Raw genomic sequence first — 23267 nt, forward strand, 5'->3', positions numbered from 1 at the left:
CATTCTTTTCATGTGCTTCTACCACAAAATCCTCCTAGCGAACAGTGAGTCAAACTATCCACACTGACTCACAAACCATATGGTTAGTGCAAACTCTCCTGTAGCTAAACAGGTTTTCCAGACAAATCCGCATTTCCCAGTTGTGCACACCACTTCAGTGAGCCTGACTTTAAATTTCTCTCCCTCACAAGCAAACTGAACTGCTGCACTCTTTCTGATAACATCCTGCATTCACCTGTCACCTTCTACTTCAATTCCTGCTGCTAAACTTTTCAAAATCACGTTATATCACTGTGTATACAGCCATGTGACAGACTGATCTTAGACCCTGTCAAAATATGCCTCAAAGTTGCCATCCCTGAACACAACGGGCATGATGGGTCCCCACACATCCAATGCTTTAGGTTCTGGGATGATGGTAAGACATCACAGGTAGCCCCTTACATGAATTTGACTCTACTATCCTCCATACTCCACATGTCCATCCAAGTGAGCTTCTCTGCATTTTCCTTATTCATCTACTGTCCCTGTCCCCCATGTGGTGACTACTAGTGCTCTTTCACTTTAAAAGTATTCAAGGATAATCTTCCACAAGCACTGACAAGTTCACAACTTCTTCAGATTACACAAGTGTTTTCTAGCCCACTGAGCTGAAAAAATCACACCTTTGGGGGTAACCTCCTCTCTTCATTCAAAATAGAGAATGGGGATCCGAAGTCTCGGCTCACTTCCTGTTTATGAATTTGTGGCACAGGTCAGACTCCTTTTATTATTCAGTGTTGGCTCGTTATTTTACAACCATTATCTTAAACGTCTATCATTAACTTTGGTTGGATCATGCAGTACAAAGAGGAGCCAGTGTTCAGTTTTGATTTGTTTATTATTTTCCAGGAGTAGCTTTAACACAAGGCACGGGGACTGTGAGCTCTCTACTTGACACAGGCAGTATGAAGAAAGAGGAGCGTTTCTCCCTTTCCCTCCTGCTGATTCTTTGTGCCACATGGAGCGCAAATGGAGGAAACATTTTGGTGTGGTACACCGAAGGCAGCCACTGGATTAACATGAAGCCTGTGTTGGAGACACTGATCGACAGGGGACACAAGGTGACAGTGCTTGTGCCGAGCTCTTCAATGTTTATGAACATCAGTGAGCTTTCACGCTTCGGCTACGAACTATTCGACGTCTCTGTAACAAAGGAGGAGGTGGAGAAGTTAATGGAAGAGATGTTTCAGTTTAATATATATGACAGTGACCACATGAGCTATTGGCAGATTTACTACAGAATGATGGAGATAATAAAGGCCAACATAGAGCTTATGTTGAAGCTTTTAGATGGAGTGCTGAAATCAGAAACCATCATGATGAAGCTGAAGGAGTGAAAATACGATCTTCTCTTTTCTGACCCCTTTCTCCTGGGCAGTGACTTAGTAGCAGATATATTAGGAGTACCTCTGGTTTTTACGCTGCGCTTTACCATGGCAAATAACTGGGAGAGACATTGCGGCCAGCTACCAGCTCCACCTTCATTTGTACCTGGAGCTATGAGCAAACTGACTGACAAGATGACCTTCATGGAAAGAGTCTGGAACCTTCTCTTTTACCAAATGCAGGACATCATGCAAGCAAACAACATATGGAAAGAAGTGGATAAATATTACTCAGACTACACAGGTGAGTAAATTAGCCACAATGGTCAGCAACTTGATAGTCTTGGTACAACTGTCAGTGAAAACTACTTTGTAATAAAACTCAATTCTGATTCATGTTAGGTTTTCAAAGGGCAGCTGTCATCCATTACTCTGTATTATGACAGGAAAACCCACCAGTGCCTGTGAGATGTTAGGTAAAGCTGATATCTGGTTGATGCGAACCTACTGGGATTTTGAGTTCCCTCGGCCTTTCCTCCCAAACTTCAAATTTGTTGGTGGAATCCACTGCAGGCCTGCTAAACCTTTGCCAAAGGTGAGGCTCATAAATCATCTCATGCCTGTTTTTGTTTCATTATATTAAGAAAAGAAAAACAAAAGCATTGTTTTTTTCTTTAATGATAATGTTACTGTTCTTGCAGGACATGGAGGAGTTTGTGCAAAGCTCTGGAGACTCTGGTGTTGTGGTCTTCTCTTTGGGATCAATGATCAAAAACATGACAAGAGAAAGGGGAAATATGATAGCAACTGGACTTTCTCAGATCCCTCAGAAGGTCAGGTCATGATTCTTTACAATTCTACTGAAAAGAGTGTGGTTTTAACAGCATCCAACTTTTCTGATGTAGTGTGGGAATGTTATTATTTAACTGCCTGAAATGTGCAGAATCTCAGCTGAATTTCTCTGCAGTTGAAGTAAATAAGAACAGCCGATTTGATCAGTTAGGTTCTTAGTTTGACATGATGGGTGAATACTTTGACATGGCTTCAAGCAGGCCTTGCTGCATGTCAGAATTTACTGAGGCCTGCTTAGTCAGTGGACTGGGCTAATAGTTCTGGTAACTAGTTATCTGCATATTGTTGCAAGAAGTGTTAATTGATAAATGTGAATGTCTTTTCAGGATGTTGAGATTTTTTAGTGATTTTGACTGTTACAGATATTTAGGTAGCTATGTTTTTAACACAATGGCTGAAAGACAAGAATACATGGATTTGGTGGCTGATTTGCAAGCCCTTTTTTTGCAAAGGGTGTTTAAAAAAAAGCTGGTTATTGCAAAAATGGGCTGCCAACCCCAGAGCTAGCAGCGCTGACCTGGGAAATACTTTCATGATACACTTTGAAACTGGCTAACTAAGTCAGATAAGCACAGGCGGGATGCAAGGATATGACAGGATATTCAGGAACATTGCTGGTTTTGAAAACTTTGGGGAAACGAGAGTCGATGAAAAGGTCCAACAAGCTCATTAGAGTCTATACAAAGAAAAAGGGGAAGGGGCTTTATAAATAAAGAAAAGGCTTTTGCAAGTGTAATGCACATAGCCTGGGACTCGAGTCCATGACTTGGGTGTGAGTCGCACTTAAGTCGTACACATCAGTGACTTAAGACTTGACTCGGACTTGTGCGATAAAGACACGACACTCACGCACACACTTGCTCTGAAATGCATGCTAACACGTTGGTAGTTCAGACTTCAGTCTAACATCTGCTGAGTGCATAAGTTTCAGAATGCCTGAACTTTTTCCTCCTTCGTTAAAGCTCCTCTCTGACCAAGGAGGATCAGCGTCAGCGCTGTTCATGTGTGTGTGTGTGTGTGTGCACTCCAGCTGTGTGTGTCTGTGTCGCTCGCGTGAGTCAGGGGTGTGCGCTATGTTAAAATATTATTTGGTTAATATTCCCTTGATATCTTACATTTGTGGGGAACAAATAAATGTTAAAATCTCTACATATGCATTGTTAAAAAAACGAATCAACAAAGTTTTATTGGCAAGTACATTTTACATTTGGCTTGGTGCAGAAACAAATAACATAGAAGAAGAATACAAATCTTAAGAGGCTAATATAAATAATAAAATAAATCAATGAGATTCTCCCTTTTCAAGCTAAAAGGATTTAAGTTATCAAACAAACAAAAAAATTATCTGCACATCTTAGCATGTATTTGTAAGTCTAATCACATCAACGTGATCATAAATTGCAAGTAAGGCACAAGTTTAATAATAATTTAACTTGTGTTTATAGGTGCTGTGGCGATACAGTGGAGAAAAACCAGAAACTCTGGGTGCAAACACCATGTTATACAACTGGATCCCTCAGAACGATCTCCTGGGTGAGTAGAGGTTTCAACAGATTTACTGGGCAAGCCTTTTACAGCAGGTCTGGTGACTTCTTATTTTAAAAGTCACAGAATATCCTGCCCTTTACATTTGATATTATTTTAGCTAAAACTCCCTAAACAGGATGAATTTATTTAAAAGTTGAAAAAGAAAAATAAAGCATGTTGGCATGAATACACAGAACCATTGCTATTACACTTCAAGTTTTGTTCAGGTGCTGCCCTTGATGTTGTGTCACAGATGTGTGGCGAGCAAAGAAAAAGCTCTGCTTAATCAAAACTTGCTAATAACACAGTTTCCTCAATTTTTTGTGATATATTTCAGCTGGCTTTAACTTAAAGTAAAAGAATTCAATTATGACCATCATCATTTTTTCAATACATTACCAGATGACACTGTTTCAGGTGTCAGTCTTTGTTCACACTACATGTGATACCAGAGGTGATTTCTTTTAGCAGCTTGCAGCATTAACCTGGAGGAACACTTTTAAAAGCTTTTTCACTGGTTATGTGAAATCCATCCATGAGATCAAAGCATTGCTTCACTGTTTAGTAAATACACCAGATGGAGAGCAGTTTTGTCAGAGTTCTCAAAGGAGAATTAAGCAATTGAGGTGAGCGGAGCAGAGCAGCAGTTCTCTTCATCTTTTGTTATTATTTTGATTCAGAGACCCTCTGCAGCAGAATGCACATGCTGTTTATAAGTGACTGGTGTCTGAATGCACAGTGTGATTAATAATTTCAGTGTCCATCAGGTCACCCCAAGACCAGAGCTTTCATCACCCATGGTGGCACAAATGGGATTTACGAGGCCATCTACCACGGTGTTCCCATGGTGGGCATTCCCTTGTTTGGTGATCAGCCAGACAACATGGCCCATCTGAAGGCTAAGGGAGCTGCAGTTACCATGGAAATCAACTTCATGACATCTGAAGATCTTAGAGATGCAGTCAATACTGTCATCAATGATAAATCGTAAGTTCCTTAACCAATCTAAAAATCAGTTAAAGGCTCTCTAGAGTTGTTGTCTTACAGTGTGTATTTAGAGTATAATCCAGAGGCAACTTGATGACATAACATAACATAAAGGTGCTATGTCAGAGTTTGCATGGATCTGACAACTAGCTTGTTGTTTATTCACCACCACAGGTACAAAGAGAATGCCATGCGACTGTCCAGCATCCACCATGACAGACCAATGAATCCTCTAGATGAAGCTGTTTTCTGGATCGAAAACACCATGAGAAACAAAGGCGCCAAGCACCTCAGGGTGCAGAGCCATGAGCTCACCTGGTATCAGTATCACTGTCTGGACGTCCTGGCATTTCTCCTCTCCATTGATCTGTTGCTGATATTTATCTTTATCAAGACCTGCAGATTCTGCTTCAGGAAGTGCTGTGGGACAAAAAGTACAACAAAAAGAAAGGCTGATTGATTTCTAAAGAAAAACACAAACAACCATTTGACAAAAATTAGAGAGCATCTTTAAAATGAGTACATGTTTTGTTGGCAGTCTTTTTTTGCTCCAGCCATCATCAGCATGATTGAGTTGAGTACAAAGATTGACTACTAATATTTGTTTAATCTGTTTCTCCATATTCCTTGGTTCCAGATAGGGTAAGCCTGAAAGGTGGTGATCAGAACATTGACCTCTATGCAATATATCCACATAAATTTCTGTCATATGAAGATCTTTTTATTGATTATTGCTATTTCATCTCATTGTTTGTGTTTCCTTCAAATGCTAGTAACTGCATGCTCATCGGTATCCCTGCACTGTCATGTTGTTTGCTTAAAAATGTAAAAGATGACAGCTAGTATAAGTGTAGAAAAGCAAACTGAATGCAAATATGGAATACTGTGCTAACATATATTTACTAATTGCACCTTTCCACCAGAATAATGACTAATCAAAAAAATCCTTACTGAAAAACCTTGACGTAAAAATTTTTATAAGCCATTTTTGAATAAAAAGATTGTGGGAGGATGATTTTTTTAGACTTTACACTTAGCTGTTAAAGTCTAACATGATCGACATCCATATTTGAATTTAAGAATTTGTTGAATTTTCTTTAGTTTCAGATGTCTTGTTGAGCTTAACCCTAACAATCATTCAAATAAAGCAGTAAAACACTTGTTTGTTGGCTGTAAAATCCATTTTCACTTCATGCTCTCTTGGTAGATCCTTTTGATACTTAGCAGTGGGCCTGTTATGGGCAGCAGACAGTAGTTCATGAAAGACCAAAACTTAGGGTAAAGACAGCTGATGCATCTACCTCTATTCCATAAAACACCAACTGTAAGCTGGAAGATAACTGAACATTACCTTTACAATAAAATGAAAAATACTCAGCAGAAAAAGTTAAGGCAATTTCAAATATTGATCAATAAATGGTAGAGATAGAACGTCAGCATGTTTGGAGCTAGGTATACCTCACCTGGGGTGTGACTTTGAAAGCCCACTTTTAACTGAATATTTATTGGATAAATTTAAAGTCAACCATATTTATAAATACTCGATAAAAAAATTATCTTTAAACCTTGAAGAATCATAACCAACATTTGAAGCAATTCTAAGTCATGATGAATGCTGACTGGCATTATTGAAGAAGTTTGATTTTCATCATTGGAACTCATATACAGAATGTGGTCAAACGCTGCATGCAGGAAAACAAACTGGACCACCTCTGGATTCCTCAGAAGGAGACTGATATGGCTAAGTAAGAAGATTGTACCATTGTTTTTCTTACTATTTTCTAGGGGTGTAACGGTATTGAAAAATTTCGGTTCAGTATGTACCTTGGTTGTGAAGTCAGAGTTCGGTACGTTTTCGGTACAGTAATTAAAGCAAATAATAACAGGTTTTTTAAAAATTGGATAATATAAAAAGAAATAGGCTGTATAAATTTAAAGAACTTCAATGACGAAAACTGTTAATAAATAAATACATTTTTTTAATTACTAGGTTATTTTTAATTGATATATTGACATACTGATACACCTTTTTTAAACACTAAAATTTCCCATCTAACTTGAACACATCATCATACAACTGTAAGTTAAGTATGCTAATTAGCATCAATCCTGCCAATTTCAACATGGACTTCAGCACTGGATTACTTTTTTCACCAATGGGACCTACTACAAAGTTTGGGAGAACTTGTCAGCCCATCTTGGAGGATAAAGAGGTTAGAGCCGCGTGAAATCTGAGGATAACTTTACCTATGACACAGCTGCAGACATGATGGAGTCCCTTCTCCCCCTCCTCTGACGCTGACAGTTGAAGGTCCGCATTAAAAATCTATATGTTTCACAAAACCAAAGCACCATTGTTATATTACAAAGATCTTTAATCATGGGAAATTCATAACCAGCTGGTGAGACTTTTTGTTGTTCCTCCTCGTTACAGTGACGTTCTTATCTGAGTGGTGCGTTTTCAAATGCTTTGATCTGCTGGACGACGTGCTGTCACAACAACACTGCTGAATAATGTCAGCGCTACTGTTGTTGTCTTTGTACAATGTTGCATTTTACTGGGAAACAAAGGGTTCCTAAACAGGACACTTTCATCTGGGAATATTCAGGCTGTTGCTGTCATTTGCTGTGGTTGTGTGGTTGCCAGGACAGTGAGACAGTTAATTACCTCCGCCAAGGAGGTTATGTGATCGGCAGGGTTTGTTAGTAAGTTTGTTAGTTTGTTTTTTAGCAACATAACTAAAAAACTTATGGATGGATTTTGATGAAATTTTTAGGAAATGTCATTAATGGCATAAGAAAGAACTGATGCTGTTTTGTGAGTGATCCAGATCACCGTCTGGATCCAGGAATTTTTTAAAGGATTCTTTACTATTGGGAGATAAGGCTAATGGCAAAGGGTCTGCGCTCTCCAAGTGCTTTTCTAGTTGTTCTTTGGTTTTCCTTCTGTGTATGAGATTGGTTCCACATGTATCCGTTCGGTACATGTCTGTACCATACCGAGAGGCACGTACCGAATTGGTGCGGTACAAATACACCCCCTGCTATTTTCCCAATGCCATAATGGTATTCCTATATATGGATGTCTGCCAATTCAGCAAAAAATACTCCGCTTCAACAACAGAAGCTAACAAATGCATCAATAAGCAAACAACCCAATTTTAACATGTTCTCTAGTGATATATACAATGTATAAAAAAAAACTTTCTCATTCAGTATTTTTAAAGTTTGCATCACATTGTAATCTTTTAGAGTCAGCTTTAAGGAGTTTAAAGTTGCTGAAAAGAATAGTTGCTCTCAATCCATCTCTTATTGGTCAAAAATAGTCTATAAAAGTCTTGAACGGGACTCACATGTCTGAAGACTTTCATCAGAGAATACCATTAAGTCCAAGCCCATTTGGGTGGAGTAATTATTAATCAACAAGAAAAAGTACAAAATATTAATATGAATCTTTACTTTCGTCTGTTGATTTCTGGTACAGGGGAGAAATATCACTCTTTTGCATAACCAATGTACCCAATTATCTTTAACCTCTCACTGTCATAGCATGCCAGGGAGTACAAAGAGGAGCCAGAGTTCACCTTCAATAGTTAATCATTTCCCTAGGCATAGCTTTAGCTTTAGCATAGACTGAGCTCTCCATTTGACACAGGCATTATGAAGCAAGAGGAGTGTTTCTCCCTTTCCCTCCTTTTGCTTCTTTGTGCCACATGGAGCGCAAATGGAGGGAACATTTTGGTGTGGTACACCGAAGGCAGCCACTGGATTAACATGAAGCCTGTGCTGGAGACACTGATCAACAGGGGACACAGGGTGACGGTTCTTGTGCCGAGTTCTTCAATGTTCATGAACTCTAGTGAGCCTTCACGCTTTGGCTATGAACCTTTCAATGTCTCTGCCTCGCTGGAAGAAATGGTGGCATTTTTTGAAGAATACCTTCACTTTTCAATGTATGAGATTGACCATTTGAGCTACCTGCAGACTTACATCAAATACATGGATATAATGAGGACCGACTTGCAGTTTTCTCTTAAGAGCTTGGACGGAGTGCTGAAATCAGAAACTGTCATGGCAAAGCTGAGGGAGGCAAAATATGACCTTCTCTTTTCTGACCCAATCTATCCAGGTAGTGACTTACTGGCAGATTTACTGGACATCCCATTGGTGTTCTCCCTGCGCTTTTCTCTAGCCCATAACTGGGAGAGATATTGTGCTCAATTACCAGCACCACCTTCATTTGTCCCGGGCACAATGAGCAAACTGACTGACGAGATGGACTTCCCAGAGAGGGTGTGGAACTTCCTTTTCTATGCACTGCAAGACCTTGCCATATACGATGTTTATTGGAAAGAACTCAATAAATATTACTCTGACTACAAAGGTGAGCAACACCATCCTGTAACAATACTTTTCTTACAAACCAACTGAAGTCAAATGATGGTTTTGATTAAGCACTAGGGACTCAGAGATTTCACAGAGATTTCATTGAATTCATGTAGTATTTTCAGTCACTTTCAACAACTACATCAGTCAATAAAAGAAACATAAACAGCAACCCGTTCATAATTACTGATACTTGTAATGAGCACCTGTCATCCATTTTTTTATGATGTCAGGAACACCGACAAGTGCTTGTGAGATGATGGGAAGAGCAGATCTCTGGTTAATACGAACCTACTGGGATTTTGAGTTCCCTCGGCCTTTCCTCCCAAACTTCAAATTTGTTGGTGGAATCCACTGCAGACCTGCTAAACCTTTACCAGAGGTAGGGCTTTCTTCACTGTAACAATCTTATTCATCATTATTCACATCTCCTCAGCATTTAATCTTAAAATATAATGAAAAAAATGCCATCATAGAAAAAGGCAAGCTTTTGAGCACTTTTACAACTGTTTTTGTTGCAGGATATGGAAGAGTTTGTACAAAGTTCTGGCGATGCTGGAATTGTGATCTTTACTTTAGGATCGTTTATTCAGAACATCACAGAAGAGAGAGGAAATATGATAGCCTCAGCCCTCGCTCAGATCCCACAAAAGGTAAGAGAAAGTGCAGCCTCAATTAAGACAGTGCCAAGCAATTAGAAGCATCTGTTGTAAAGAATGGAAGGGTTTTATTTTTCAGCAATTATTCACCTAGGAAAAAACGTTGGTACCCTTCCATTAAAAAAAGAAAAGCCCACAATGGTCACTGAAATAACATGAAACTGACAAAAGCAATAACAAATAAAAAGTTACTGAATATTACTGAAACTGGCCTGGACAAAATGATGGTACCCTGAGAAAAGATGTAAAATAATTTGACCATAGGGACATGTTAAACTAAGGTATGTATCAGTCAGTCCACCCATTTAACGGGTGAAAAGTAGCCACTGTGCTGTTTGGTATCATTGTGTGTACCACTCTGAACATGGATCACAGAAAGCTAAGGAGAAAGTTGCCCCAAGAGATTAGAAAGAAATTATAAGACTGTTGAAGGTAAAGGCTTTAGACCATCTCCAAGCAGCTTGATGTTCCTGTGACTACAGTTGCACATGTTATTCAGAAGCTTAAGGTCTATAGGACTGTAGCTGACCCCCCTGGACAAGGCCACAAAAGCAAAACTGATGACAAATTGAAGAGACAGATAATACAAATGGTAACCAAAGAGCCCAGAACAACTTCCAAAGAGATAAGAAGTGAACTCCTAGGTCAAGGTACATCAGTGTTAGAATGCACCATCTGCCACTGTTTGAGCCAAAGTGGACTTAATGGAAGATGATTGAGGAAGACTCCACTTTTGAAAGCAAATCATAAAAAAATCCATATTGGAATTTGCCAAAATGCATATTGACAAAGCTTCTGGGAGAATATCCTTTGGACAAACGAGACAAAACTGAAGCTTTTGACAAGTCACATCAGCTTTATGTTCACAGACGCAAAAATGAAGCATACCAGGAAAAGACCACTGAACCTACTGGGACACATGGAGGAGGCGGTTATGTTCTGCGGCTGCTTTGCTGCATGTGGCACAGGGTGTCTCAAATCTGTGCAGGGTAAAATAAAATCTTAAGACTATCAAAGCATTCTAGAGCAAAATATGCCGCCCAGCATCAGAAAGCTTGGCCTCAGTCACAGGTCATGGGTCCTCCAAAACTTCTATGAGCGCTGATCTAAATCCTGAATATCTGTGGAAGGAGCTGAAGCATGCAGTCTGGAGAAGGTACCCTTCAAACCTGAGACAGCTGGAGCAGTCTGCTCATGAGGAGTGGGTCAAAATACCCGTGGACAGGTACAGATGTCTCACTGAGAGTTAAAGAAACTGCTTGATTGCAGTGATCACCTCAAAAGGTTGTGCAAACTAATTTAAGTTAAAGGTGCCATCATTCTTTTGATGATTCTGTTTAACCATAATTTAAAAGCACTGTCTGATGTTCATTAGTTAACTTTGAGTATTTTTTAAATGTATCATGAGATTTGTCAGTTTCAAGTTATTTCAGTGACCACTGTGGGTTTTTTGTCTTTAGCCGAAGGGTACTAACAAATTTGGCCACTTGTGTAGATTAGTAAATGCCATGCTTTGACTGGTGACATAACTATCCCCCCATGCAAAATGAGAAGTAGCTGCTTTAAAATTAAGTGTCAAGTGAAGCTACGCATCTATTGAAAGCAAAGACACAGCCACAAAAATTATGGGATTTGGTGATGAACCACATTTAGCTTTTTTGTTGCTTTTAAACAAATTAATATTCAATTAAAACCATTTCTCTCTCCCTGATGTTTAAAGCAATCACAAGAGGTTAGATTTCATTTTAATTATTTCCTGAGAAATTTCCAGAGTTTTGAATTTTGATTTGAATAATTTAAATATATAAAAGTAAAGCTTTCCCACTCAGAATATGCATATTCTTGTTCCAGCTAGTTGTAGTTGTTTTTGAAGAAAGGTCATTTGTTGCTCTTGTGTTTTCAAACTCAGAAATTTAAAGTGAGATGGGTCAGCAGGGAACCATGGTGTGCAGTCATGGATTAAAAGTTATTAATGTGACACATTTCTGTTAAGTCTTGAATTAATTTGGGATATTGAGACAAGAAAAAAGAGCAAGAAAAACAAGTTAAAATAAATTGTCAATCATAAACACATATCAAACATATCTGAACATCATTTCATCATCATCATTTGTTTTGAGCAAATATTATTTAATAATTAATTTAATACTCCAGAGTATAGGCATGATATAAAATATGCCCTGAGTTATCATTTTTTGGTCTTTTTCCATGGGATTACAGGTGCTGTGGAGATACGGTGGGAAAAAACCAACCAAACTCGGTGCCAACACCAGGCTATATGACTGGATTCCCCAGAATGACCTATTGGGCAAGTAAAGCATTAACAAAAGCTATAGAGAACGCTTTTGACACTGTCACTTGTCATCAGGAAGTATCTACAAAATCTTTGTAACTATTAAGTTTTAAAATAGAAATTCCAGAGCAATATATGGGAAACAAAGGGTAAGGGTTGTTTTTCTTTTGCCAATGATAGAACACCATTTCAGGTATAAAGACTTTATCTATTGTATAATCATGAGATAAACCATATCCAGAAATGACAATTTTGCAATACAGTATAAAAAAGCTGCAAGTCAAGGTTACACCCCATATAAGTCCAGTGTTTCCCCTTGGTTTACAGCTTTTTGTTTGTTTGTTTGTTTGTTTTGGGGGGGGGGGGCAGTTGGACACCGACACAAACACTTGAAGGAATCACGATGTTCATGTGATTCCTGCTGTCAGTATAACATCTACCTATTAGTATATTCATCCATGTAAGAATGACAGGGTTAGAAATGAAGTTTTTTGCCTTCCTGCCACATCAGGAGCAACTTTAGGACTGTTTCATACCAATATTAAGTGTAAAGTTAACCTGTGCTGTCTGAAAGGCCTCCCCACATGCAAATGAGTCTGACATCTGAAAGAATTAACAAATAAATAACCAAAAAACTATTTAGGAAACCATTTATTGTAACATATAACATATTTATAATAGGTAAGATTCTGTATTTTGGTAAATGTTCTTTATGATGATTGTTCTCCACTGATTTTATCTACTCATTTTCTCTCTCTTCACTATTACTTTCCACACACATGCATGTCTCTATCTCCTGTTGTCTCTATCCCTGTGTGATATTTTGTCAATACTCCTACCTTTACAGAGGTTGAAGAGGTTCTGTCGTAATCTGCATGTGGACGAGGTTTATTTATGAGTGTAAATAATGATCATAAATATTGCCAATAGTGTCAGGCGCTATTAGAAACATGCACACGAGGAATAAAAAGACAAAAGGGGTCATCCACCAGTTTACTGATCCCAGATAAATGAATTTTAAATTATTAAATGATCATCAGGTAACCTGCGGATGGGCTGCTCAGTCATAGTCTTTATAAGAACTGATCCCCTCCAATATTCACGGCTCACCTGCCCCCACACACCTGTGAGGGACCATGCATATGTCTGCCTGCTGTGGTGAGCAGATGAAGAGGGAACTGGTGCAGACATGAGCCCAACAGTGGCTGATTTTAACAATGTTTCCCATCGTGGCACCCCCCTTATAGAATGGTAGGGGAAAAACTGAAGTCAGGTCATTTTTTACATTCTGATTTTGAGATTAAGGCAGAAATAAATAATGTGTAAAATGGTCAACAGTAATAGACTCTTGGTCCTGATTGGATTAAAGTTGTGTGTTTAATTATTTTTTCTGTAGGTCACCCTAAGGCCAGAGCTTTCATCACCCATGGTGGCACAAATGGGATTTATGAGGCCATCTACCATGGAGTTCCCATGGTGGGCTTGCCCATGTTTGCTGACCAGCCTGATAACCTGGTCCACGTTGAGGCTAAGGGAGCAGCAATTGTCTTAAACTTGAACTTCATAAAGACAGAGGACCTTAGGGATGCAGTCAACGCTGTCATAAACAAGAAATCGTAAGTTTACTTACCCACCTTAATATATTAGACAATATATATATTGCCTTTCTGCCTAAGAAGCAACTTTACATCATTAACACTGAAGCAAGATGACCGACATGCCATAAAAGAGCCATTACATAATGCAGTAGGACAAAGTTCATTAAAACCTGAGTTTCATGGTCAGAGATTGCTAAACACTACATGGCCTTTCCCTTAATTGTGTCTTATATTCAACATTTAAATTAAAAAGAAACAAAGAATAATCTGTTGCACAGAAACACAAAAGTATAGACAAAATAGCAAAATTACCCTTTAAAGTACTGCGAAATCTTTCCCATTAACAGTGCTGTTTTGAGTAACACGGTACAGTACACTGTACTGATACACAGGCAGGTGTATCGAGACGGCGACAATAAAGGGGCCCAATATAGAAACTTTACACTGTAGGGAAATTTCCCACCTGGTTCAAGGTATAATATTTACTGTTAAAGAAGCATGCACATAATGATGGTTGCCATGCAAAATCAGAATTTCATATTTTATGTTATTTCATGAGAACTGGAGAGCACCTGCTTGAATAATAAGAATTTATGACTCTTAAGGAAGATGATCAGCCATCAAAGTGCTAAAAGAACAAGATGTACACATTAGTTGGCAATAGACAGTGAAAATAATTAATGAAATAGCAAAGAAGTAAGCACTTGGAGCTTTAAAACTGCTGCAATCACCAAAGGCCATTCAGCATGCAGGTCCAAATTGGCTAAACAAGTGTAGGGCTGATGGTTCCAGTAGTTTGAGAGATAAGTTGCCAAAAGACAGACACACACACACCCGCAGAAAGGTAAAAACATCTCACTGTTTGCAACCTGGCTAAGATAACAATTTCAAATTGAATCAAAAACTGGGAAAAACCTGAGGCCAATGAATCCTTATGGAAAAATGTTAATTTGATATAATTATATTGTAAAATGCATAATATAACCACACTTTGACCTCTGTTCATTTATTTTCATAGGTACAAGGAGAATGCCATGCGGCTGTCCAGCATTCACCATGACAGACCAATGAAGCCTCTAGATGAAGCTGTTTTCTGGATTGAATACACCATGAGAAACAAAGGGGCCAAGCACCTCAGGGTGCAGGCCCATGAGCTCACCTGGTATCAGTATCACAGCCTGGATGTCCTGGCATTTCTCCTCTCCATTGTGCTGCTCATGATTTTCATCCTCATTAAGACATGCAAATTCTGCTTCAGGAGGTGCTGTGGTAGAAGGAGAAATGTAAAGAAAAAAGCTGAGTAAAAGACTTGTAGAAGAACTAGAAATATTGAAACAAATCATCTAATATTTGGTGAAGTAGGGTGTGCTTATTTAGAACTGTATGATTTGTTTGAGCAACGTTCCTAAAGATACACTTTCTTTAATCTGTACATTCAGTTAAAGAGTGAAAGCCATTTTTACACAAGTACAAACACACTTTGTAACTCCTCCTCCTTGTCAGAGCTTTTTATAGCCTGCAGTAATTACTCCAATCAGTGACAGGTGCACACTGATTTGCACCTGCACCAAATTTGATATTAAAAGCTGAATGCTGATTGGCTGGTATAGGCTGAAGAGAAAAAAAAAACAAGAATACTTTCATTGCCTTTATTTGAATTATGCTGATAACAGGACACCCTTTCATGGTCTTGGTACAGTGATACCACATATTTTATGACATATGGGCTACAAATAAAAATATAACAAAGAAATTCAAAATGGTCATTAATCAGTGATTAAACTAAAAATGAAAAGCCCTCCTATGTAACAGAACTTCACAAAAAAATAAATGTGGCTATAAAAATTTCCCAATAGCTTCCCGTTCTTTTTATTTCATATGCAGAGGAAAGGATTATGTTTTATTAAATCATTTCTTCAGTTTTCCATCTTCTTTAAGCTTCCACAACATAAGCTCCATGCAGGCAACAGCATCTTCTGCAGTGTCATGTCCACACACTAGGAGAAACATTAATGGGATATTTTAAGAAATTTACACAGTATCTATCAGGCATTTCAGACATTATTAGACCTGTGTTAATAGTTATGCTCAATGGATGTAGTCTAATTACAACATCTATTTCTGCAATAAAGTAGTTTCTGTCCTGTAATGGGATGTAAACTTAACAGGCAATTAAATTCAACAACAGTGAAACATGTGTTTGCTGCAGTTATCAACGCTGACCCACCACTCTCCTGGATGATCCTCCTGAGATATTCAGCAGTGAGACTGTTGAGGGTGAGTTTGTGAGGGGGGCCCAGACAGTGGGGAAAGATGACTGATGTGTCCACCACAGTCCCATGAAGCAACTAAAGGAAACAGAGATGTCTAAGGCTTATCCCTGGGTGTAGGTCATTGGATAATGTAAAATATACCCAACAGTCATGAGACAGAGGTACAGGCAAAAAAGGATGCCGTCATCTGATTTCAAAACCCATTTTAAACCTTTTAACCACTAATCACGCTTTCACTTGGTCAATGCAACTTTGAACCAGTCACATTTTTCTTAGTTCTCTCTCTCTTTATTTTTAGAATATTGCTTTTTATTATTCAAAATCTCAAGCAGCTGTTAAAAAAGTAAGTATTCAGTCATCTGTGACCCAGATTTATAGCAGTGTTTGTGTCTTCAATAAATTGAGGTTTTCTACTTTTATTGAGCTTCACATTTTGCAACTCTATTATACATGGAGTAATCACTCACTAATCACTTAATTGGGTACATCTGTTCAACTGCTAATAATTCAATATAAACAGTCAATAAAATGGCAGAAACAAACACATTTAAGCATGTTTATATGGTCAAGTTGATCTACTGAAGTTCAAACTGAATATCAGAAAAGGGGAAAAAAAAGCTGATTTAAGTGACTTTGTGCCATGGTTGTTAGTGGTCTTGCAATACTTTTTTATATGCTTGGTGAGCCAGGCCTGCAACAGATAATAACTTAACAAATAATTCTGGAAAAAGCTGAAAGTAATCACCTTCAGGGCGCAGAGGTCTGTTTCAAGGCCATGTCCAATCAGTATGGTGTCAGCTTTAATGAAGCTCAATAAGACCTTCTGCACCTCTCTGAGGGAGGTATGGTTATCCTTCACATCATTCTCACTGATGCCTGAAAACCTTGCGAAGTAAAATGTCAAATGGGCAGAGCAGGTAGCTGATCAGAAATGCATAGAAAAATAGCAGAAATAAAACAGCCTAATCTCTTTTGAGCTGGCATGTTAGGTGGCATGTTAGGTGGCACAGGTAAGCACATTTCACAGTCTTCAAAAAGAGTATGAAAAAAACAATTAGATTACCTGGTGTTATAGTCGATAACCTCATTATCAGGTCTGACGAAGGTGTCATAAATAACTTGCAGACTAGAGTTCACCACTGTCACTCTGGACAGCTCCAGACCATGAATTGTATAGCACTATAAAGAAAAATATACATTAATATCCGAGTATATGCTGACATTAAATACTCATAAGCCATAAAACCATATTGTTTAATAGTTGTATGGTAGGTGTGCATGCATATCTATACATCTGTCCGTTTAGTATCAAAGCAGTAATGTCATTTATTGGTTTCATATTGAATGTTAAATTGTGTCTCTTGTGTATCTGTTTCTACAACCCACATTTTTATCATGGGGCTCTAATGGGGCTGTATTATGCAGAACTAAAAATAAATTTCAGTTTTATTAGCTGGATGAAAATACATGATATATAAAAATTATTTTCTTTTAAGAAAAAGCAAAAACCAAGATAGTGCTGAGTCAGATCTACTTGGACAAAATGCCAAATGTCAGAGGCATTATTAACAGGCAAGTGATCATGCTGAGTTAATCTATTTAAGAGTGTTGTTTAAATAAAATGAATAAAATAATTCCCCTTTCAGAATTAACATGTAGAAAATATTATCTTCCGGCCAATCAGGGGTCACTATACTAATGCTAACTAAGCATTCAGCCTGGCATCTATTTTGAATCAGTTCATTCAACTCAGCAATAGCCAGATGAAGGCAGAGGAAACAAACAATGTTATTTTCAGGAAGCATAAGCTCTTTAGATATAAACATGACTTTCTTAACCTACATTTAGTTTGAAAATCTATTGATTTTTCTTAAAATCTGATACATTTTCCAGTCCTAGGCTCTTATAAACCCTACAAATGGGTTGTGGTAAAGTTGGGTTTGGTGCTTGGTAACAAGAACATTCTCAGCATCACCATTTCACAATCCAAAGAATAGACTCCAGGACGGCTCCTATCTGAAGGTTTTCTTGGAATGGTTGACACAAAGCCATCCATGCTGAGGGAATCATGGACATGCAGCTGTTACAGAAATAGCAAAATTATAAATTGATACTACAAATCATTTGTTCAATTTGTGAAGGACTTGGAAGTAGTAGAATATCTTTGTTTCATCCTACCTGAAACACCTGACATCCAGGTGCTCCCATGACACCCTCACAGCAACTGTAGCGGGTTTCGACTCCACCTGGCACTATTAATGATTAAATATGTACACAGTGACCTGATGGAGGTGTAGAGTAAATAACAACCCAAAATATTTGGCTTGTTTTTGTTTGTAAAGTATAGAAAGTATTTTACTTACCTCTATTTGTGACTCCTTTACCGTAGTGGTAAACACACTCCTCTTTACGGACATGTTTGCCTGTTTGGCTCACAGAGTATGTGGCCCCACACCGGCAACAGACCCTCTTGCAGGCTTTACCAACAAAACGGGAAAATGCACATCATCAGATTGACTGTGCAGACAAAAGCAATTCTAAATGCACATGACATGAGCTCAGTATGCCCTCTAGTGGCAAAATACAAATAAAGCATCTTGTAGTTGACTTACAGTCAGTGTTCACTTTCTTTGAGTCAGCGAAAAGTACGGCATAACCAGGTTTCTCAGGGTGTTTGACAGGATAGTTGTTCTCAATCAGCCTTTCCTCAGTCAAAATATAGTCCTTTAAACTCTCATAAAATGGCATGTCATCTGCTGAAAGAATGAATTTACTAAAAGCCGTCAAAGTACTTGAGTATACATTTTGAAACATAAAATTATATTCTTACCATTTCCTTCAAACTTCTTCAGGTTAAGTGGGATGTTGCCCTTGGATCTTTGGCTGTTGACCTCGGTTTGATCTAAAAATCAAGCCGTATTATTTGCTGTGGTCAGGATCATTTGCACATTTCACTAATAACAGTGCAGGTTTTCCAGAAATACTCACATTTGGCAACAGCAGCACTTTGGTTTTTCAGCCTCTTTAAAGCATTCACTACAACACTCTGATATTTGATTTTGTTGATACTGCGATTGTACAAAGTCTTCTCTTCAGCAAGTGCCTGTCAACATCATAAAGAAAAATGGAAAAAAGAGGAAACATTAATAGCAAGACTGTCAGAGAGACTTGCATCAAGTGGCACATTCTCACCTTTTCAAAGGCTTCATTGACATTGGCTGATGTTTTCAGAAACTCCTCTGTAAACATGTTAACATAACGCTGTCTAATGGCGTGGGGCACTTTGTCTTTTGGGGGCTCACTCTGCTGCTTCAGTTTACGTTTAGAAGGAACTGTCTGGAAAGAAGAAACTCATTAATAGTATAAGAATAGTACATTTAATTTAGTTACTTTTGTCTATAAAAACAAACAGGCAGTTTTTACATTTCACCTTAGCAGTAGAACTGGCAGCAGATTGAGGAGCACAGGATACTGGACTTGGATGTGCTAATGCTGAGGTAGAGTTGAATGTGGGTTTGCGTACCTGTGCTGGGATGAGCACAGGTGCTGTTGTGCGGTACCTTTGCACAGGGTTAAGTAAAGGTGGATTGTATGCTTGTTTCACGGTGACAGGGCTTGTATACACTTGAGTTATTGGAGTTAGCACAGAAGTAACTTGGCTGGAACTGGAGGTCACAGAAAGAGGGAAGGTGCCCTCAGGAAGGATCAAGTGTACGTTGCTTCCCATATCTATCATGGCAGTTCCTAAAGGTATGTAGTTCATGGCAGCTGTGAAATAAAACAAATAAGATGTGATGCATTAAAGATCACTAAAAATAAACCACAAAAAGAAATGACTAAGATTTACATAAACAGGAAAAACGACAACTTGATCTATGTAGGTCTATGTTGACAACTACAGACATGATGAAAACCAGATGGTGCAGAATTATTACTTGTCTTTCACTTCTGTATTAGTTAATTAGGGTCCGTGTTTTCTATATTCTAATAATGATAAAATTAAGAAATTTATGTATAATGTTTCCATCCGATTTAGCTAATATTTAAATTCGGGCGCTTACTGATAGTTACATTCCAATAGAATCTAAAAAAATCTTGGCCACTACAACGTAATAATACTTACCATTTTGGACAGCAGCTGACAGCAGGTTTTCAGGAGTTTGAGTCGGTAGAGAAGATACACTCTGTGTCTCTGTCTTCCTCTGACAGGTGGAGGAAACAAAAGCCTGGCTGCCCTTGACTGAAGCGGTAAGAATCGAGGCTCTCTGCTGTACCTGCTGGATCTTAGTAGTGATGGAGGGCTGGGGAGCAAATCCTGACACTGCAGGTCCACACAAGGGAACCAGCACCTGAGGTTGAGGTCTGCTCTTAGCTGCAGACTGCTCAACATTGTAAATACATTAAAAGAAATTATGCATAATTTTGCAGTCCCATGTTTATTATAGCTCATTGCAAACTTAGTCATTTGGAGATATTCTCCAATTTGAGCATAGTTTTAAGGTACAATACTGTACAGTTTAAAAAATATGCATAGATTCTTCATGTGTGCGCATAAACAATTGAATATATATTTTACAGGAACAAAGTTTTTCTGCATGCATCTTTAAGAATGAAAGTTTTAGTTTAAGTATCATCTTTGGTTCTAATTCCTCCTACCTCCAAAGACTTTGGATCATTTTGTCATTTTTCCACATATGAAAATAACATACCTCTATATGTTTGACTTCATGAGCCACCCTCTTCCTTCCTGCCATTGCTGATGGTTTGACATTCAGTGTTTGCTCCTCCACATTTATAGCTCTAACCTGAAGATCACAATAGCAGATTAACAACTTTACATGGCTGAAGAAACCTCTGTCTCTGATAAAGAGTCTACAGCATACTTACAGAATCATCACAATGCTCCACACTTTCCTTATCTTCAACATTTGCTTCCATGAAGATCCTGTAGCATTCCTCCATTGGGTCACTGTCTGACAGCTCTATATCTGAGTAGTTGAGCTCATCATCATCAGAGCTGGATTCAATGATTATAACCTCTTTGTTATAATCTGTCCCAGAAGGTTGCTCTGTTGTTGCATGTGGTGATTCAACCTTGTTTGTCAATCTTGATGCTGAAGAACTGTGCTGAGCCTGAGCTTGGCTGCAGCCTGAGGCTGGTTCGACTGGATCCAGGGATCTTTCAAGTGAAGAATGATTAACAAAAGTCTTCTCTTGCGCCAGTATTTTGCTTGTTTTCTGGCTATGTAATTGTTGTGTTGGTAAAATATTTGTTGAAGACCAATGATCACCTATCATATTCTGAGCTGGCTGCTCTGTGGTCGTGGACTGGGTGACATGATGCCGGTTTTGTACTTCTGTGTGAACCTCTGGAGCTTTATAGAAAAGTGAATTCTTTGACTGATAATAACAAGGCTGCAGGGGATACATCTTATTAGCACTCTGGGGTACTTTTTTCACCACCAGGTAGTTCAGGTTTTGATTGTGCTGATCTGTGGTTGCAGGAGGACCTGCAGGTTTAGGACTTTTCTCCACTTGTGTTACAGGAGTTTTTAAATTACTTATTTCCTTACTCTCCTCTTCTTCTAAACATTTAGTAAAGTCAATACCACTTCCATTAATGCAAACATTTTCACATTCTTTGCTCTCATGAAAACTGGACAAACTTTGACTTTTGCCACAGTTGTTTTGAACATTATTTTCTTTCAGCTTTGATGCAAGTGGAGATGTAACCTCAGTTTTCAAATGTTGCAGCGGTGGAGAATCAAGTAAAATTGGTGAAGCTTTAGTCTCTTTGAATTCCTTTTCTTTGTCAAGAACAGAATCACAATGATCTTTAGCTTTCCCTCTCTTCTTGTCAGGTGAGGAAGGAACGTCAATAATCAGTTGACAGTCTTCATAAGAGCCATCAAGTCGATCTGGAGCCTGACAATCAACCGTCTCCTTTTCAACACAATGAACAGCATTTCTTCCTCTTTTCAAACTTTTACAGTCTTTCCCTTTCCCTGATGAGCTGTAGGACCGCAAGCCAGCAGAAAAGTTTGACAGAGGGTCATACTCCAAATCAGTCCTTGGTTTTGAGTTGTCAACCACATACTTCCTTGTACAGGAGTTTGTCTTTTTAAAGCTTGTGGACAAAGCGTCTTTGTCAATGTTTTTACCGGTTGTCTTGGACCTTGAAACAGAGGACCTTGGTAGAGTGTTTCTGCTATCTGCCTGTACCGTCTGATAGTGGGATAATCGCCTCTGCTCCTGCTCCACCTCGTGTCTCACAGTTTCAATCTCCTTGTTGAGCCTCTCCAGCTGCTTACGGCAGTCATCTTTGGTGTCATCATTTACTGATACAGCCAAATCATATGGATAGTCATTTTGGTCTCCTGTCAATGAGAAATATATCAAAGATGTACATTTGAAAACTTGTAAGCATTTGTCATACAGGGTACAACTTTATTATGTACTGGTGTGGTTATCGGTAGCTGATTGATGATGTTTGTGTTCAAACTGTTTTAAGCAACTGAATATAGTTTTTTTTAAGTATTTTTATTTAAAAAAAAAACACCTTACAGCAAATTTCCCCTTTGGACAACTATTAAGCACTTTAAAATAAAATGGCCATAGAATTAAAAGCAAATCATTTCCATGAAAAGATCAATTTACCTGGCTACCTCTGACCAAAAAAAGCCATAACGGTGATTTAAATATCTCACAGCACATTATGAAACTGAGCTGCTCAGCTAAGGGCTGCTTTCATACAAACATATATTGAAGTTCAACTGAGCTGCAAAGTTTAAAAAAATATTAAATAAAGTTACACCTTGAGTCACACATTGCTTCTTCGTAAATATATATTGAGTATCAATATTTTAACTATAAGGACTTTTCTTTGACCAATGTTTTGAGCTGTAGCTAACCTTGCCTACCTAGCATACGTCAAGTACCAACCTGTGAGGTCAACTATCGATGATTTACAGTCACCGAATACATCCAGCTCTGTGCCATGTTTGTAGAAACAGTGAGGCCGCTCACAAAGCCCATGTTTTGTGAAAGGACAGTTTGTATTCGCAAAAAGACCAGCTGACGGAAACATTAGCAAATCTCCGCTTTTAACGATGCGAAAAACCGTTGAGTTTGTCTAATTAGCCGCCGACCTACAGGTGAGGATTTCGACTGATGTAAAGTGACGTCAGCCCCATTTAAGTAGGCTCCGCTCATGGCGCGGGACTGTAAGTTTTAAAAATGAATTTCACCTAAAAAGTTATCCTTTTTTTCAGAAACGACGTCCCTAACGCTACGATTAAAAACATTTTTTGATTTCTGTAGGACTA

General features: G+C 38.4%; 2 protein-coding genes and 1 pseudogene across 3 annotated transcripts; 2 read left to right on the plus strand and 1 right to left on the minus strand.

Annotated features, from left to right (window-relative positions):
- Nucleotides 1–947: 947 nt before the first annotated feature.
- LOC121509297 lies at nucleotides 948–5275 on the plus strand (annotated as a pseudogene).
- A 3097-nt stretch (nucleotides 5276–8372) lies between these two features.
- LOC121509296 (UDP-glucuronosyltransferase 2A1-like) lies at nucleotides 8373–15518 on the plus strand. Its single transcript, XM_041786554.1, has 6 exons — nucleotides 8373–9117; nucleotides 9353–9501; nucleotides 9641–9772; nucleotides 11999–12086; nucleotides 13468–13687; nucleotides 14688–15518. The coding sequence occupies exons 1-6, from the start codon at nucleotides 8394–8396 to the stop codon at nucleotides 14971–14973; spliced, it is 1599 nt and encodes a 532-aa protein (XP_041642488.1). The 5' UTR covers nucleotides 8373–8393; the 3' UTR covers nucleotides 14974–15518.
- Nucleotides 14988–23096, minus strand: zgc:152968 (uncharacterized protein LOC564848 homolog). Of its 2 annotated transcripts, none has more exons than XM_041786551.1 (16): nucleotides 22885–23096; nucleotides 20830–22319; nucleotides 20652–20747; nucleotides 20066–20321; nucleotides 19373–19710; nucleotides 19135–19278; nucleotides 18931–19045; nucleotides 18773–18844; nucleotides 18555–18695; nucleotides 18306–18419; nucleotides 18121–18194; nucleotides 17918–18022; nucleotides 17006–17121; nucleotides 16688–16826; nucleotides 15897–16017; nucleotides 14988–15666 (listed from the first exon to the last, which is right to left on the minus strand). In XM_041786551.1, the coding sequence occupies exons 1-16, from the start codon at nucleotides 23027–23029 to the stop codon at nucleotides 15578–15580; spliced, it is 3555 nt and encodes a 1184-aa protein (XP_041642485.1). In that variant the 5' UTR covers nucleotides 23030–23096; the 3' UTR covers nucleotides 14988–15577. The 2 variants fall into 2 exon arrangements, with proteins under 2 accessions (XP_041642485.1, XP_041642483.1); XM_041786549.1 differs by having other exon boundaries at nucleotides 18555–18698.
- Nucleotides 23097–23267: the final 171 nt, after the last annotated feature.

This window comes from Cheilinus undulatus, linkage group 5 (assembly GCF_018320785.1).
Source record: "Cheilinus undulatus linkage group 5, ASM1832078v1, whole genome shotgun sequence".
NCBI lineage: Eukaryota > Metazoa > Chordata > Actinopteri > Labriformes > Labridae > Cheilinus > Cheilinus undulatus.

Coding starts and splice junctions, on each gene's coding strand:
- LOC121509296 (XM_041786554.1), top strand. CDS start 8,394: ATGAAGCAAGAGGAGTGTTTCTCCCTTTCCCTCCTTTTGCTTCTTTGT. Junction 9,118..9,352: donor ATATTACTCTGACTACAAAG/GTGAGCAACACC, acceptor TTATGATGTCAG/GAACACCGACAAGTGCTTGT. Junction 9,502..9,640: donor CTGCTAAACCTTTACCAGAG/GTAGGGCTTTCT, acceptor TTTTTGTTGCAG/GATATGGAAGAGTTTGTACA.
- zgc:152968 (XM_041786549.1), bottom strand. CDS start 23,029: ATGTTTCCGTCAGCTGGTCTTTTTGCGAATACAAACTGTCCTTTCACA. Junction 19,046..19,134: donor TCAATGAAGCCTTTGAAAAG/GTGAGAATGTGC, acceptor TGATGTTGACAG/GCACTTGCTGAAGAGAAGAC. Junction 18,845..18,930: donor AAGTGCTGCTGTTGCCAAAT/GTGAGTATTTCT, acceptor CTTGATTTTTAG/ATCAAACCGAGGTCAACAGC.